The 17152-nt window shown below is 45.1% G+C and overlaps 1 protein-coding gene across 1 annotated transcript in view; it reads left to right on the top strand.

Moving 5' to 3' along the window:
- Nucleotides 1–14321, top strand: part of GLRX3 (glutaredoxin 3) — a 31264-nt gene extending 16943 nt beyond the window's left edge. The window contains exons 5-11 of the mRNA XM_043926002.1: nt 2513–2685; nt 3146–3207; nt 5227–5284; nt 6904–6956; nt 9209–9248; nt 9356–9448; nt 14061–14321. Of these exons, the coding sequence (XP_043781937.1) occupies nt 2513–2685; nt 3146–3207; nt 5227–5284; nt 6904–6956; nt 9209–9248; nt 9356–9448; nt 14061–14111 (530 nt within the window). The 3' untranslated portion in view covers nt 14112–14321. The remainder of the gene's footprint in view (nt 1–2512; nt 2686–3145; nt 3208–5226; nt 5285–6903; nt 6957–9208; nt 9249–9355; nt 9449–14060) is intronic.
- Nucleotides 14322–17152: the final 2831 nt, after the last annotated feature.

Raw genomic sequence — 17152 nt, forward strand, 5'->3', positions numbered from 1 at the left:
GAACGGCCGTCAGTTCTCATGAACTCAGGTGGCTGGTGTTCCCACACTTTGCGCAGAGCTCGCTTGGAAGGCACTGCTGTTGTTGACACGCGTTACTCCCTTTGGACTCCCCGTGGGGGTAGAGCTACACTTGATTTTTGATTAGCGCGTCCGCACCTTGCTTTCAGTAAAACAGAAAAACATGAATGAATAACGCTTAAACTTTCTATCAAGGAAACCTTGAAAGCCGTTTCAGGGTCTGCCCTGGGATCTGCTTGGACTCAGCCCAGCCCCTGCACATTGCACATCTCTGTCTTCTCAACCTTAACTTTTGGGCTCTACCTGTAGCATGGTTAGTGTCTCAGGAGCCTGGCATGCTGATAGGGTCTCAGTCGTCAGAGGGTTAGACTTCCTTTTTCTGTGCTGCCCAGGAGGACAGGAAAGAAGGCTGTTGCTCTAGGATGATTTTCGAGGAGCACTGAGATGCATATCTTTTAAAACAGAATGATAAATCCTTGATCTTGCAGGTTAATTAAGTTTTCTGTGAGTTCTCATATCTGTTTCCTCTAATAGCGCTTTTAGTAAAGCAAAAGGTATTTGAACTACGGTACAGAAATTTCTCCTGCAGTGAGTCATCTAATTGGGTTTTACTTTTTAAATCAGACATGGAAACATTAAAGATTCCAAAGCATTCTTTAGGGCTTTATTGTTGTTAGATAGTGATGAAATGTGGTGGTTAGGCTCCTTATTCATGTCATCTGTCATGAGTGGAAATGATTGTGGAGAAAAATGGTGGTTCTATAACAGTTAAACATGGTTTTTCTACTTCTAAATATTTTTACTGCATTCATGCATTTTTCTTAAAAAAACAAGTGTGTAAATATTTTGTTATTAAAATAAAGCTTTCTATTTTATCCTTCAGCATAACATTTTCAGTCTGCCACTTTAACCCTTAAAAATGAAACACTACCAATCTCTCTAGTCTGCATGTAATTGCCTAAAGCAAAAATAAAGCTTTTTCTCAGTCAGTTACAGTAGAAATGAGTTAATATATTGGCAACAGAATAACCATCAGCAATCAGCCGTTAGCTGTTTACTAATGAACTCCCAGATGAATGAAAAAATTTCAGAATCAGTGTTTTACTTCAGGCTGTACATGAACTTAACACTTCAGTTGTAGGAAAAGCAACTTACATGCTATACAAATAAACACTGGTACTTCATCTCAGTGAATGGCAGATCTAAAAATGTCTGGAGCTCAGTAATAGATCCACGTTTTAATAGTAAAAGTGCTTTTGCATGACATCAGGTAAAGCCTATTCATGATTTGATTTTATTTAAAAATAATTGCAGATGCTATTACCTTCTAGGAATTAATCTGAAGAGTAGGTTATTTTCCAATGGATTACGACTGTGTTTGGAAAGAAGAATGATGGAATGTGAAAGAGTGGAGTACAGAGTGTTGAAAAACAATAAGGAAGAATTAGCTTATAGGAAGAAAAATACCCTCTTTTCAGACAAGACTAAATAGGTTTATAAAAGACTGATATGCACACTCTTATTCTTCAGTAGTAATGTCATAATAAGAAAATGATGTCAAAAAAGTACAGAACAAAAATGTGTCACAAAAGTGTAATAAAATCATGGAACATAAGATTGTCACTACAGTGTGGTTAAAAAAAAAAAGAAATCACCTTACATGCTTTGGGGAATATAAATAGTTTTAGAAAAGAAACTGTCAAGTAACGACACTGGATGAGAAAGGATACTGTCAGTCTATTGACAGTTCATATACGGCAGTAGAGGAGATAGCTTTGAAATTCAATGTGCTATGTCATTTTAGACTAAAAGAGAACATATTGCTTTCTTGATTTTTAATTTATTCCATTTAGGGATGATGAAAATTGAGAACTATTGGAATGGATACATAGGAAGTAGTAAAAGGACAATAGAAACCAGACAGAATTGGGTTTCTGAGTATGGTCCACTAGTAGTGGAAAATAGCAGTTGTAGAGTTTTCTCTTCCACCTAGTGCTGATTCTCACAGATTCACAGAACAGCAGGGCCTGGGGGCGGGGGCACTGTCTGGGTGTCCAGGTCAGTCTCCCGACTGACAGCAAAGTGCAGGGAGGGGGAGGTGGCCTCCAGACCTGCACTGGGCCTCCGCTTGGTGAACGGAGCTGACTGCCTGGGCTTGAGGTCTGTGCTATTGGCTGGCACTGTTTCCCCTACTATGAAAATGTACCTAATATTGAAGAGGAACTTGGATAAAAAAACAAACTTTTTAAAAAAACCCACAGGTGCGTTAAAAAGTTACGCCATACCTGAACATATAGTGTGGTTCAAGGTCAGAGAAGGGGTTCTTGGAATTGGTTTCCTCCTTACACACTAGTCAGCCAAGCTGATTAAATTATTTGTAAAATAGAGGCAGATTGTCTGTGTTCGGTAGGTAGTGTACACTCTGAATTAACATAAAATTGTGTGTACGTGAGAGAGAGAAATAAATTTCTTTATTTTCTTTTTCTCTGTGCAGGTTTCAGCAAGCAGATGGTGGAAATTCTTAACAAACATAATATTCAGTTTAGCAGTTTTGATATCTTCTCAGATGAAGAAGTTCGTCAGGGCCTCAAAACCTATTCCAATTGGCCCACCTATCCCCAGCTCTATGTTTCTGGAGAGCTCATAGGAGGACTTGATATAATTAAGGTTAGAATTGAGAAGACCATTGTAAAGAATTTTCATGTTTATTGTTGTTTAGTCGCTAAGTTGTATCTGACTCTTGCAACCCCATGGACTGCAGCTCACCAGGCTTCTCTGTCCATGGGATTTTCTAGGCAAGAATACTGGAGTGGGTTGCAGTTTCTTCCTTCAGGGGATCTTACCGACTCTGGGATTGAACTTGTGTCTCTTGCATTGTCAGGCAGGTTCTTTACCACTGAGCCACCAGTTTGGTATTTTCATATTTAAGCATACTTTTATAAGTGCTGTATTAAATCAAAAGTATACATTTTTGTAGAATCTACATTTTTGAATCTGGAATAAATAAAATATTTCTGATTCACTCCCATGAATTCACTAATAGGTGATTCACTAATATTTTATATAATGGTATGCCCCAGGAGATTTGTTATAATAAATGTATAAATAAAATATGTGTTTATTTTAGGAGCTAGAAGCATCTAAAGAACTAGATACGATTTGCCCCAAAGCCCCCAAGTTAGAGGAAAGGTAAGTGTGTTTAAAGTTTCAGTCTGCTATTATTTAAAAAAAAAATTTTTGAGTTTTCATTTTTGTATTACTCTTTCTATGTAGAAATCAGAGGTTTGCTATTGTATGCCAAGGTCATAATTGTTACAGACTTAACCATGCAAACTTGGAAAGATCTCATTTGGACTAGAGAAAATTTTGCACCAATTTAATGATTATGTGGAGGATATTCTTGGTTTTTGTAGAAATGTCACTGTCACCATGAAATGACCAGATTTTAGCTCTCTGTAGTTTGGAGCTGGCCTCCAGTCTTGGTGTTAGGTTTCAGCTTTCTCGTGTATCCTGCGTGGTGGCCTCGGGCCGGCTGCTGTCTCCATCTTGGTAGAGCTCTGTGAGACGTGTTGAATGTGGAAGGCAGAGGCTGTGCATGGAGGTCGTGTGGAGACTCTGGGATTTCTCATTGCCGTTCTTAGGACCGTGGTAACTTAAAATTCAAGGACCTTTTGTTTGGAGCTGTAAAACTGCTGTCTTATGAAGGGTCTCAATCTGCTTTTAAAGATTCTATCTTATAGAAAGTTTGGACTTGGGTCTGTAGGATTTTAATTTTAATAAATGTTAATTGTAATAAATAGTTATAATAAATATTAATGTAGAGGATTAAAAAGCAATTTATTTTGAAATACAGCAGCATATCAACCATTCATAGTTGGCGCTTGAGTTTATAAGGTAAAACTTTCTCTCGTAATTTTCTTCTCATTTAACATTTTAAGATTTCCTGCAAGTGTTCACTTACCTGTTTTGGTTAGTACAGTGCTCCTCGTAGTTGGCGTGTGTGTCGAGCTGACCTAGAGGTGCCACGTGCTCTCAGATGGCGGGCACCCTCTGTGCCTTCCTGACAGGAAGGTGCAGCTGCATGCCCCTGTGGCACTCGGCCAGGGTTTGCTCTGTAGCCTGGGTGGCTCAAGGAGGGGCGTGGCCCCAGAAGACTGTCTCCAGACACACTTGTATTTTCTTAGTTTATTTTCCTCTGTGTTGAGTTCACCTTTGCTGTTTGTATCCCTGTTTTCATTAGACCACTCTTTCCTAATGTGCTGTGTTCAGGCACCAGAAGATGACTGGCTAGAATTATATAGAAAGTAATAGTCAGTACATTTTGAGTCATAATTTAAAGGGCTCCTGGAAAGCGCAGTGTCGGAGCCCAAGTTCCTGGCCTTGGCCACGTCTCTGTGGTGGGACAGATGGACCTGTTTCGGTTCCCTGGATCCCAGTAGTTGGGGCTCCAGGTGAGTGAGAGGGGGCTTCTGAAAATTGGCTTCCGAAGCACCATGTGAAAGTGTGTGTGACGCAGCTTTGTGCTTGATTTGTCTACTTCATTTGTGAGACCTTTTTTCTCGGAGGAGATTTGGAGCCGTGAGTGCTCCAGAGCACGTGGAAGGAGGAGAATACGGTGCGGTGACCACTGTGGGGCCCCTGGTGCTGATGTGGGTGGGTCCTGAGATCTGCTGTGGACGCCAGGGTGTGTGCAGATGGTCGGCGTTCTGGACAGCAAGCTAGATCAGGAGGTTTGAAAGATGGTGTAAAGTTGAGAGGAGAGCATTAGACTTCAGCAAGTGAGGCTGAGCGCGTCTCCCCCCAGGTGGGACCTTGTGGGCGTGAAGAGTGTGGGGCTGTGCTGGCCTCATGGTGGGAAAGGACACACGTGTCTAGTTCAGGAAATTCCAGGCGGGCTCAGTCTGTATGTCCCTTATTGAGCAATTCCTTACTGAGTTGGTTATTATTTTTTTAGTTCTGTGAGTTGATGGGCTTAAATTTGCAATTTGAAGGCACATTTGTTGCCTTAAAAAGCCATATTGTGTTTTACAGTGGCTTAGGGAGACAGTGAAATAAAGGGAAATGTCAGTGCATTTGCTTGTTTAATACACTCAGTGCTGTGAACTCTCATCCTGCCGTCCCTCAAATGTGCACGGTACCCGTGAAGCGGAGCAAAAGTGGTGTTTAATAATTGAGCTGAGCCCTTTCATATCAATTTTCTCTCTTCAGGCTCAAAGTACTGACAAATAAAGCTTCTGTGATGCTCTTTATGAAAGGAAACAAACAGGTAAAGAACTCAAAAATGGTTTTATTTGTAATTTCTTTTGATGTTAACATCTGCAACAAGGGGACACTTAAATCTTTTTTTCCTAGCTTTAGCTAATGAAGCTATAGTGGTAGCAGGAAGTTATCCAGGCCTTAATTGGTGCTTATGGAGATCAAACAAAGTAATCTACATTTTCCTTGACTTTATCATCAGCATCTCAGCGGGGTGTATTTCTTTCTGCTGCCAAACTTTGTCAGCGGATGTGGTCAGCACTGCCAGCACTGGACGGGTTCCGTTCGCTGCTGTCTACTCCCAGAGCCTGCACTTCGGGGCCGGGAACCTCACAGTTCTTGGTTTCCAGCTCTGGACCATGGTCTAAAGTGCTGGCGATGGAGAAAGATGCAGGGCTGCATCTAGGGGGCTCAGAACTTGTTTGATGAATGAGTGGAACGGTTTGACAGTGTTTATTTGTGATTGGGTGGTTCTTGTCACTCCCATGGATGAAAGTTGTGTTGATTGTGCATCATTCTGAATACCAAGTTTGATAGCTCTCCCCCACTGATAAGTTGATCAAAACCATCTAACCTGTGTATTTGAATTAGATTGGTGATCTCTAGAAGCCAGCCTCTGTTACCTTCCTTTGTTCTAACCAGGTGCTGAGGTGGGCAGGGCTGGGCAGAGGACAGTAGAACTCTGGAAGGCTGGGCGGAGGCGGTCACGACACTGCCGTTCCATCTGCCTCACCTGTCCAGTGGGGTGTGTTGGGCAAGCCACTCGCCCCAGAGCTTCAGTGTCCCCTCTAGTGTATGCACAGGGTCATTCTGGGAGATTTATATAAGTAGTACAGCTTATATAACTAGTAAACATAGCTGTTACAGTGAAGTAACAGTAACTAGGAAGATGTGGTGATACACACTTTACCAGATTGGGGTCACTAGATTAGGACCTAGATTCCTTGACTGCTTCACTGTATTTATTAAAACAAAGTAGAGGAAGTTAATAATTCCCAGTCACCTTTTTTTTTTTTTTTTTCTTTTCCTTGGCGGTTATTTAAAGCAGATTTTTATATTTTGTTCCTGGAAGCCCAGGAAGTAATCATGAATTCTGGGAATGGAATTGTGAGTGCTGGTAAGATGTTTACATGGTGCCAAGTCTTCTCTATAGGACTGGGATTTGGGATCCTCTGGCATGAAAAAAACTGTTAGACTTTTCTATAACCTCAGAAAAGTTTGGTACTCCATAATGTAAACATATGTTTAAAAAGTGGGAGTAGGAAAAGGATGATCCCAACCACTGCAGAAAGGAGGTGTTGCGGCTGTGGGTCTGCGTAAAGTAGAGCAGAGGCAGCAGGGTTTGACTCAGGCGGTTTTTGATCACGAGGTGACAGTGTCAGAACACAGTCATCTTCAGTGCTGACAAGCCCAAGTCAGGCTGGGGGCTGCGCGTCTGGGGTGACGTCTGGATGGGTCCTTCTTGAAGGGGCAGGTTTCATCTTTCCGTTGGCTCTGGTACGAGGAGGCCCTGGGAGCTGGCCGTCTTCTGCAGTGCCGTCCCCTGGACAGAGCCTCAGACAGGGCTGTGCTTGTGGGCTGTGTGGGCATGCGGTATACCCTAAAGTTTGTGTTTTTTCCTAAATGTAGGAAGCTAAGTGTGGCTTCAGCAGACAGATTTTGGAAATACTAAATAGTACTGGGTAAGTAAATCTTGTTTTCAGAGGGTGTATTTAAGAAGTTCTAACTTTTCAATTCTGACACTGATTCTTCTTAGTTGTTACATCTGTTCATGTATTTTTATGTTTATTTTTGCTGTAGCGTTTTGTGAATGCTTTAACTTAGATCACAGTAGAATTTTTTTGACCAATGTCAACCTATTGGTAACATAAAGGAGGTATTTTGGCAGCCATTGAAATAACATTTGTCTACTTTCCCAGAGGAAAATTAACTGAGTTCTTAGCATGCATAAAGATATTTTAGGGAAAGTGTATTATAGGTTTTTAATTTTCTTTAAAAAAAAAATTCTAGTTTCCAAATAGTTTGTGAAACAGGAAGCACAAGAAGATCCGTTATCTGGATCCATTATCTGGATCTGTTATGTAGCAAATTAGATTGTGGTGCTCATGCTTTTGATCTCAGCGATGAAGCTGCCAGGTAAGAAAACTGAAATTGTGGTCAAACCACTTATTTAGAGATACTTAACTCATGTTCTGTGTTGTCCAGTGTTTTTGCTTATTTTTCTTCCTTATTACTTCTCAACTGCCTCTTTTCAGTATTGTAAGGATTCCAACTGTAGCTTTAGATAGACTCGCCAACCCTATGACTTGACAGGGAAAGTCACCTTTGAAGTGTGTGGGCCTTCTTGGGCTGGGTGGAGTAACAGCCCCAAATGCAGCTTTGGGGGTAAAAGAGGAACAGTCGCTCTATTCAGGTGACTGTGACACTTCACAGAGGAGAGTCTGGCTGCTGCTGTCCTCTGGCCTCCAGCTGCCCCGTCCTCACCCCGCCCTGGGCTGCAGGAGAGGCTGGCTCTCCTCTGGTCACGTCCTTCCCTTTGCCACATCTCCCATGAGTCACCCTCAGGCCACCTGTCCTTAGCATCGGCCAGTGCCCTGGGGTTCTGAGACCAGGATGGGACAGTTCTGGGCCCATTACAGCCTAAGTATTTGGTGGAAAGTCTCCATCACTTACTTTCTGTCCCGTATCTGTCTAAGCTGGATTGGATTGGATTGGATTGGATTGAAAGCACCGGTTCCCCCAGAGCAGGGAGCTTCTTTGGGACAGAGTACCCTCCCGACTCCAGGCTGGCTGAACACCTCCCAGGGTCTGTTAACGTGGAAGACTGTGATCCTGCTGGAGCTGTTGGAATATGGGGGGGGGGGTGCTTTTAGCGCTCTATTCCTTTCCTCCATCCTTGCTCTTGTCTGTTCCTTCCATAGGAAAGACACCTGTGCCCTGAGGAGCTGAGCACCCAGTGTGCATTGGGGTGTGGGAGGCGCCCTTTACAGGGAACTTGAGGAGGTGTACTGGCAGCCGTGACTCAGTATACCTGTGTACCTGTCGGCCCCGCACTTCTTAGATCCCTTATATCAGTGGGCAGTTCCAGAGCTCAGTATTTTTATAATACTGTGTCAATTAGGAGATCTGCCTCTTTAGTTCAACTTGAAGGGAGGCTTACACTGTGTGGTTCTGTTTTTCTTTTTTTTAATCTTTTTTGCTCTTCTTCCAAACATTACTTTCTTGATGCTTGTTGATTTATCCTGTCAAGTTCTTTTTTTGACTCCTTCTTGCATTATGGACCATTTTCTTTGGAACTTGTGTATTAAGTAAACAGGATTTCCCTATGAAAATGGCTTTGGTTTTATGGAAAACAAAATTCTTTTTTTCATATGTGGCATTTTCTTTGGCCAGGTTTTGAAATTGCACATATACTCACAGTCTTCCTGCAGGGATCCAGTCACACATGCTTACTAATTCCTTGACCACCTTGTAATGAAATCCTCTTGAGTAGATGTGGTTGAATTTTCACTCATTTATACCAGTAGCGTTCACTACACGGCATAAAGCCACAACCCTTTCACTGGTTGTATGCATCGTGGAAATAGCATGTGTGTTCTAAAGTAAGTCATGCTCTGTGGAAGGCTCATTTCCAGAGGGCGAGCTGGTGGGGGTGTGTCCCCCAGCTGGTGAACTCCCAACCTCCATCCCTGGGCGCTGCAGGGCTGTTTCATCCTCCTAAAGTGCAGAAAATCCAGAAAAATTTGTATCTTGGGATGACTTATTCTGTCAAGTACAAGACAGATAAAGAAGTAAAATAATTTCTGTTTTCCCCCAAATTTTGTTAGCAACAAAACAGTTTTACTTTTCTTGACTGTTTTTGAAACACCAAATACAGTTTATAATTTTTGTCTAAAACTGTATTTCTTGTTAAAATGTTTTCTCCTTTTTGTAGGATTGAATATGAGACATTTGATATATTGGAAGATGAAGAAGTAAGTTCTGTGTTTTAGGTTTTGTCTTTTGTCTTAGTTTTAACCATTAGGATTGTCATTTATTCTAATCTGATAGGATGATTTCAGGGTTCCTGTTGTTTCCGTAGGTTCGGCAAGGATTAAAAGCTTACTCCAATTGGCCAACGTACCCTCAGCTGTATGTGAAGGGGGAGCTTGTCGGAGGACTGGACATTGTTAAGGTGAGGTCAGGGATCACTGGGAGCCTGGAGGAATGAAAGCCTGAGCGTGTATGAAAACTGTCGTTTCACTGGACTTGTCCTTGGTGTCCTTTTCTGGCCTTGTGTCTGACCGCTCCAGCCCAGAGCTACCATCTCTCCGCCAAGAATATATTGTCTCTTACCTCTCACCTGAGCCAGTCAGAATCAGCCCCTCACTGTATGGCCTCTCCTACCCACTAGGTCCTTTGCTCTGGCTCTGAGGAGCTGCCAGCTAGGGCCCGCAGAGAGACTCGGCGCTCAGAGCAGCTCTGGGTGTGGCCAGGCTCCAACCCTGATTCACTCGCACTGTACTGTTCTTCCATGTTTTAGCTTCTTTCCCCACTGTCTGTAGTTTGAATTTCCTTGCATAGTCTGTATCTGTATCCTTCAGGCTCCTCTTGTCTGTGAATCTTAGGTTTTTTCAGTCAGAAATGATTGCTTTACATCTGCTTCTGAAGTTCTCCTGTGCTGTTACATTTATATTGCTATAATTATATTACTTTCTGGTGTCATTTCAGTTGCCTTACTCACATGCCCTCCGTGATGGAGTAAAGAGTGCTGGGCTGAGGGCCGGGGCCTGGGCGCAGTGCTGGCCTGGCCCTGCTACCTGTGCCACGGAGGCCTGAGGACCTCGGGGCTGGGTGAGGTCGTCTCCAGGTCCCCCGCTGGTCCTCAGATGCTGGGAAGCGGGAGGCCTCTGTCAGGCTGTCAGTGCATTTCAAGGACTCTGTTTCTTCTGCGTGTTTGATGATGGATTTTCTAGTTGGACTGGCTTTCAGTTCAGTTGCTTGGTTGTGTCTGACTCTTAGCGACCCCATGGACTGTAGCACACCATGCTTCCTGTCCTCAGAGCTTGCTCAAACTCATGTCCATCGAGTCGATGATGCCATCCAACCATCTCATCCTCTGTCGTCCTCTTCTCCTCCCGCCTTCAATCTTTCCCAGCATCAGGGTCTTTTCCAAGGGGTCAGTTCTTTGCATCAGGTGGCCAAAGTATTGCAGTTTCAGCTTCAGCATCAGTCCTTCCAATGAATATTCAGGACTGATTTCCTGTAAGATTGATTGGTTTGATCTCCTTGCAGTCCAAGGGACTCTAAAGGATCTTCTGTAACAACACAGTTCAAAAGCATCAATTCTTTGGCACTCAGCTATCTTTATAGTCCAACTGTCATATCCATACACAACAACTGGAAAAACCATAGCTTTGAGTAGATGGATCTTTGTCGGCAAAGTAATGTCTCTGCTTTTTAGTATGCTGTCTATGTTGGTCATAGCTTTTCTTCCAGGGAGCAAAGCATCCTTTAATTTCATGACTGTAGTCACTATCCGCAAAATGATTTTGGAGCCCAAGAAAAGAAAATCTGTCACTGTTTCCATTGTTTCTCCATCTGTTTGCCATGAAGTGGTGGGACTGGATGCCATGAACTTAGTTTTCTGAATGTTGAGTTTCAAGCCAGCCTTTTCACTCTCCTCTTTCACTTTCATCAAGAGGCTCTTTAGTTCCTCTTCACTGTCTGCCATATGGGTGGTGTTATCTGCATATCATCTGCATTCTTCCTGAAATCTTGATTCCAGCTTGTGCTTCATCAGCCCGGAATTTTTCATGATGTACTCTGCATATAAGTTAAATAAGCAGGGTGACAATATACAGCCTTGAGAAGTACTCCTTTCTCAATTTTGAACCAGTCCATTTTTCTATGTCTGGTTCTAACTGTTGCTTCTTGACCTGCATACAGATTTCTCAGGAGGCAGGTCAGGTGGTCTGGTATTCCCATCTGTTGATGAATTTCCCATAGTTTATTGTAATCTACACAAAGACTTTATGTAATCAATAAAGCAGAAGTAGATGTTTTTCTGGAATTCTCTTGCTTTTTCTATGACCCAACGGATGTTGGCAATTTGATCTCTGATTCCTCTTCCTTTTCTACATCCAGCTTGAACATCTGGAAGTTCATGGTTCATGTATTATTGAAGCCTGGCTTGGAGCATTTTGAGCATTACTTTACTAGCGTGTGAGACGAGTGCAATTGTGCAGTAGTTTGAGCATTCTTTGGCATTGCCTTTCTTTGGGATTGGAATGAAAACTGACCTTTTCCAGTCCTGTGGCCACTGCAGAGTTTTTCAAATTTCCTGGCATATTGAGTGCAGCACTTTCACAGCAGCATCTTTTAGGATTTGAAATAGCTTAACTGGAATTCCATCACATCCACTAGCTTTGTTTGTTGTGATGCTTCCTAAGGTCCACTTGACTTCACATTCTAGGATGTTTGGCTCTAGGTGAGTGATCACACCATCGTGGTTATGTGAATCATTAAGATCTTTTTTGTACAGTTCTTCTGTGTATTCTTGCCACCTCTTCTTAATATCTTTTGCTTCTGTTAGATACTGGCTTTAAGTAAATTCTAAGTGAATTTTAAACAGACATGACTTTGTAGGATTTCAAATCCAGAACCTAGGGCCCCCCACCTGGTAGCACCCATGTGTCTGGAGCTCTCCTCAGCAGCCCAGGACAGCAGGGGGCAGCTGCAGCTTTCCCACCCTCGAAGCCCCCCTGGAGCCCGGCCCCGGCACCGCAGCGTGGGGGATGGTGGCAGTGTGGGCGGGGGGCCTGGGCGGCAGTGAAGGCGCGGCTGCAGGGGTGCAGCCTCCATGGAGGCGGTGAGCGGGGCTGCCCGGGCTCAGGCCCTCCTCTGCCTTGCCAGCTGGGGGGTGTTATCTGAGGTCAGGTCCTTGATGTTTTAAGTGGAAAGCAAGTAGTAAGTGCTGCTGCCTCAGGTTGTCTTATAACCTGCTGTCTGGTTGCTGATGCCTCTGTAAGTTTTTGACTTGATGCCGTCATCCCATGAAAGAGCTCTGGCCCAGCCCTGGGGGCCTTCAGCACGGAGTGCCGGCAGGTTTTCCAGGTCACAGGGCTGCGGTCCTGCGGTTTCGTTGCCCAGGTTTTGTCTCCTGCTGAGTTCCAGGTTTGATGTCACACTTGAGGAAGCCAGTGAATCATTTCCCCAGTAAACTCTCATTCCTGGAGGGAAGAAAACGTCTAACATAGTAGCTGTGAACAGCCCTGAGGCAGCAAAACTGGGTCTGCATTTGTTGTTCTGTATCTGTTTGTGTTTGTGTGAGACAGGCAGTGTTCAGAGCCCAGACACTCCCGAGCCTGTTCTTGTCTGAAGGTTTATGGCCTGTCCCTCAGCCACTGCAGCCCTGGGGGAGATGCAGACAAGATGTCTCTTTTCACTCTGAAGCTGAGCTGCGTGGGCAGCTTCTTTTAGGTGTGTAACAGTGTGTGTTACATGACTTCTTGTGTTCTCCTGCTAAGAACTTACACGTCTGGAAGTTTGTGATATTGGTAACAGTGTTCTGTGAGAAGATAACGGGTTTGATGTTATGTGCTGTGTTGGTCTCTTCTGGCAGAGGGCGGCGCTTCATCTTTATGTCATTTAAAGTCTTAGCTGTGTTGCTGACGGCTCACCCCTGGCTTCCTCAGCAGGAGCCGTGAGTGCTGGTTTGGTTGAATGGGTGATGAGTGAATGGATTATGTGGTGACTGAGTGACTGCCAGGCTGATGTCTGGATAAAAATGTTGATAGGTTAGTATGGATGCAGAGAGGTAACATCAGTGGCTCTGCAGCATTGCAGAGTTTGGGATGCAGAATCAGCTGAGAGTCAGGTGCTTCCCGTACGCCACTGCCTGTCACCCTCCCAGCAGGTGAGGAAACACAGGGAAGTTAGGGGAGTGGTGTGCCCCCTCCCGGCCAGGGAGCTGTTGGGTCCCGGTCCCACGTCAGGCCCGCCCACCCACCCACCCATCGAGCTGCGTGGCCGGCTGCCTCCGAGTCGTGTGCTCCGAGGTCGTGCATGGCTTCTTGATGTCGCCAGATGTCTGCTTGTTAAATGGGTATAAGATCCCAAGAACTGCCTGTCTGGGTTTAATCCAGAGAGAGTGCCAGTGGATTTTAGTGGTTTTATTGATTGATGTTCATGAAGCTTAAGAATAACCTGAAATGTCCTGTCAAATTGTTTATTTTAGACTAGAAAATCTTATTTATCCTCCACCGTCACATTTTAAACCTGATGGCTGTGTTCCAATTTTAGATCTGAAAGAGGAAGATAGGCACAAACCCTTTGTGAATACCTCAGCTTTTTAATGGTTTCCGGCCTTTGAGTTTACATACCAGTGCCTGGCTTTTCCAGGTTGCGTTGAAACCATGAAGCCTCTTTACTACCTGTAGGGCAGCAGGTGTCGTGTGCATTGTATCTGAGTAGACCTGATGTTTCTTCAGTCACTTAAAGTTCATTTTCCCTGTTAATTGCTATTGTTTAAATAGGAAGCTTCACTGTTTTGCTCCAGTTGCTGTTGTTTGCTAATGCTGAAAAATCTGTGGGTTTTCGAACATCTTTTAACTCTAATTTTGTAATGTGATGGTGTGCCAGTTTTTATGGCGGTGCCCTTAGTTTGAGTGTGCTGGGGGACTGGAGTTCGCATCCAGTGAGGTGTTTCTTTGGGTTCTCTGATAGAGATGCCATCTGCCATTGTATAGATGTTTTTATTTTCTATATATATGTTTGCATGATACTGTTTCCTTCTTTATTTTTAGGAACTGAAAGAAAATGGGGAGTTGCTGCCTATACTGAAAGGAGAAAATTAATGAACGTTAGACTTGGTGCCCACCCACTGCAGGAAGGCTTCCTCCAGCGAAGCAGTTCAGGATTTAGTCCTCAGAAACGGACTAGGAGGAGAAAATGCTCATCCCCAGTTACGCTTTGTGTATTTCACAAGGCTGTGCTAAATAACGTATGTGACCTTTTTTTCCCACCAAAACTAGAACGCAATAAACATCTTCAAGTTCAATTAAAAATAATTGTATAAAAAAGTGTGTCTTTATAGTGATGTTAGGCGTGTAGTTACTGTAACTACCCCACTTTTCATCTCTTTTTCATCATCTGTGGGCATCTTGCAGTTAAGAAATAGACAGTCTTCAGAGAGTGAGGAACTTGAGAATCTGAACCACACCAGCATTTAGAGCCACTCACAGACCAAACCAATGGCTCCCCTCACTGGCCGAAGATCTTTTTACAGCTCAGAAAATTGTGCTGCAGGCTTTTTTCTGAGCATCACTGAGCTGGGCCCTGGTGAAATGGCTGTGTCCGTGCTGGCGTCTGCAGATTTAGGAGCTGTGTCAGCCCCAGCAACGTAGTACCTGGGAGCCTTCTGGGAAGGGGACTTCTCAGCGGATTTCTTTCATAACTTGTCCAAGGACAGGCAGCCTGGCAGAGAGCAGGATGGTGGTGTTGGGTTGTGTTACGCATCACAACTTACTCTAATCTTTGCACTAAAAATACTGATTTAGTCCTTAAATAAGTTGAGAACATCCAGAAGTCCATGAACATTTCAGTAGTATTTTTGATTCTAACATACTGAATTTTGAATCTAACATACTGAAAAAACAGTTGCTCCTTTAGGCCTCTCTGCCAGGCATGTGTTAAACAGAAGGCTGAGTCCATTGCGATGTTCTCAGACTCTGTTGGTACCTGAGGCACATGTTATCCTCATGGACTTTTCCCTGCCTGTTGCGCTGGGTGGCTAAGGCTCCAGAAGGCTGGTGTTGGTCAGGAAAGGGGCGCAGCCGCTGCAGTTGGGGCAGGAGAGACGGGAGATGCGCAGGCAGCTCCAGCACAGGGAAGCCTCCGCTCACCAGGGCGCTGGCACTTCCCACCTCTCATGCCACAGGCCGTCTCGCTGCCGTTCCGCGTGCAGAGAGGAGAGACGTGCCCGTGGGAGTTACACGTGGCCTTCCTGCCACGAGGACGACACGCCTCATGGTTCAGTGTCTTCTTGCCACTGTGTGTATTTAGATGCGGCTGTTTTGGGCATTAGTCTATGAACTACGTTTTTCCACTTTGAAAATAACTGTATAAGCAAAACCTCTAAAATGCAGATGGAGATGGATTTTGACTGAAATTTTATTAAGCCATCGGCTCCAGGGATGTGCGTGGCTCATGGAGGGGCCCTGATTTCCTTTATCCCAAACCGTCTAAACCCCACACCACTTTCGTGACTTCTGCACTCTCCGTGGGTGCTGTCTGCCCTGTTGGATTTTCTACTAAGTCAGGTTTTAACCTCACTGGATCCCAAGCAACAGTATCTGCTGTCACAGCAACATGAAAAGATCTTTTTTTTTTTCCTCTTGCATATTCAAATAAAATGCATAACTTTTAGCAAAAATTCTGCCCTCCAATTAGGGAGCTACCCTTCTGCTCAAGAGGTGTTACTCTGATAATGTAAGATGCCGCATGCGTTCTAGGACAGACTCCCTTCAGGGGACTCTTGGCGTGATGAAGAGCTCTGGCAGTATTGTCCTTGTTGAGCGTCCGGTTTGAGCTGGGAGAGTGTTTGGGGAGCTGTCCCTGTGCTGAACGTGAGGGTGACCTCTTAAGCCCTGCTAGTTGTTGGCTCCGTTGGTTCCAGGTATGTTGGAGTAACAGTGGACCAGATTTCCATCTTGCAGGTGTTTCCAGCGAGACGTCGGGAAGTCCTTGAGACCTTCGTGCAAACCGATAGCATTCCTTGCTGACTTTCTGGATGTATTTTAGGAGTAAGGCAGGTGAGTCCTGTGCCCAGGGGAACTTCACCTTCCATAGGTCGACCCCGATGAGATTTCCTAACAGTCGAGCCTGCCCTAGTCATCACCTTTTGTCAGAGTTGGTATCTTCTCTTTGGAGGCAAAGTAGTTCCTAGCATCCAAGAGACCTCAGTGGGGGAGGCGACAGGGTGTCATCCAGATGCTACCCGAGGCCGAACTCTGTTGGGAGCAGACTGCGGCTCAGTGCTGTGTGGGGGCTTTAGTGAGGTCAGGAACTTGGGGAGCAGTGTGCGTGTGGATAGCAAGGCTGAGCATCACTGCTGTCCGCCAGGGAGCACGGCCTCTGCACGGCTCCCTGTGCTTGAATTCACTTGGGAATTCAGGGAGGCCTGCTGGGCCGAGGGCTTGTGCTGGGCTGGGACCCAGGAGCAGCGGGTCACCGAGCGTGTGTGAGGCCGCTGGCAGCGCCTGCTGCCAGGACTTCGTCTCTGGGTCTCTGGACCCTGGGGAAGCAAACCTCCCATCGTCCGGGTTGCCCTTCCGGGAACCAGGAGGGCTCACCGGGGAAGGGCAGGCAGCCCCGCTCGACCGTGGGTCCTGCCCTGAGGTGGCCTCCCGGCGCGGGTTCCTGGGGGATTGGTAGCCACTTGGGGAAGCAGTTTGCAGGAATGGACTTTAAAAATCCCAATAGAACCACTTTGATTTTACTTTTAAGCAGACATGGGAAAAATAAAATGAAACCAATGAAAGGAGTTAGGAATTCAGGTGAGGAACTCAGGGAAATACGAGACTCATTAGCTGCAGGACCCAGTGCAGGGCTGGGCTTTTACGTGTGACTCCAGGATTGTACGACTCCCGAGACTTGCGGCTCGCCCCGTCCGTGAGGCCGCCCCACCAAGGTGGATGGAGTCAGGCTGCCTTTCTGCCCGTGATGAGAAGTGGGGTGGCCGGCCAGCACGCTCTGCTCTGGCTGGCCCTCTCTTAAGCATCAGGCAGGCAGGCAGTTCATCCCACCTCCTCCTCCATCACTGTCACTCCTGTAGTCCAAGGATTGACCTGAAGAAGGCTGTAGGCAAATGTGTTGAAGCTTGCTCTAATAATGTCAG

The sequence above is a fragment of the Cervus elaphus genome, chromosome 15 (genome assembly GCF_910594005.1).
Source record: "Cervus elaphus chromosome 15, mCerEla1.1, whole genome shotgun sequence".
Lineage (NCBI taxonomy): Eukaryota > Metazoa > Chordata > Mammalia > Artiodactyla > Cervidae > Cervus > Cervus elaphus.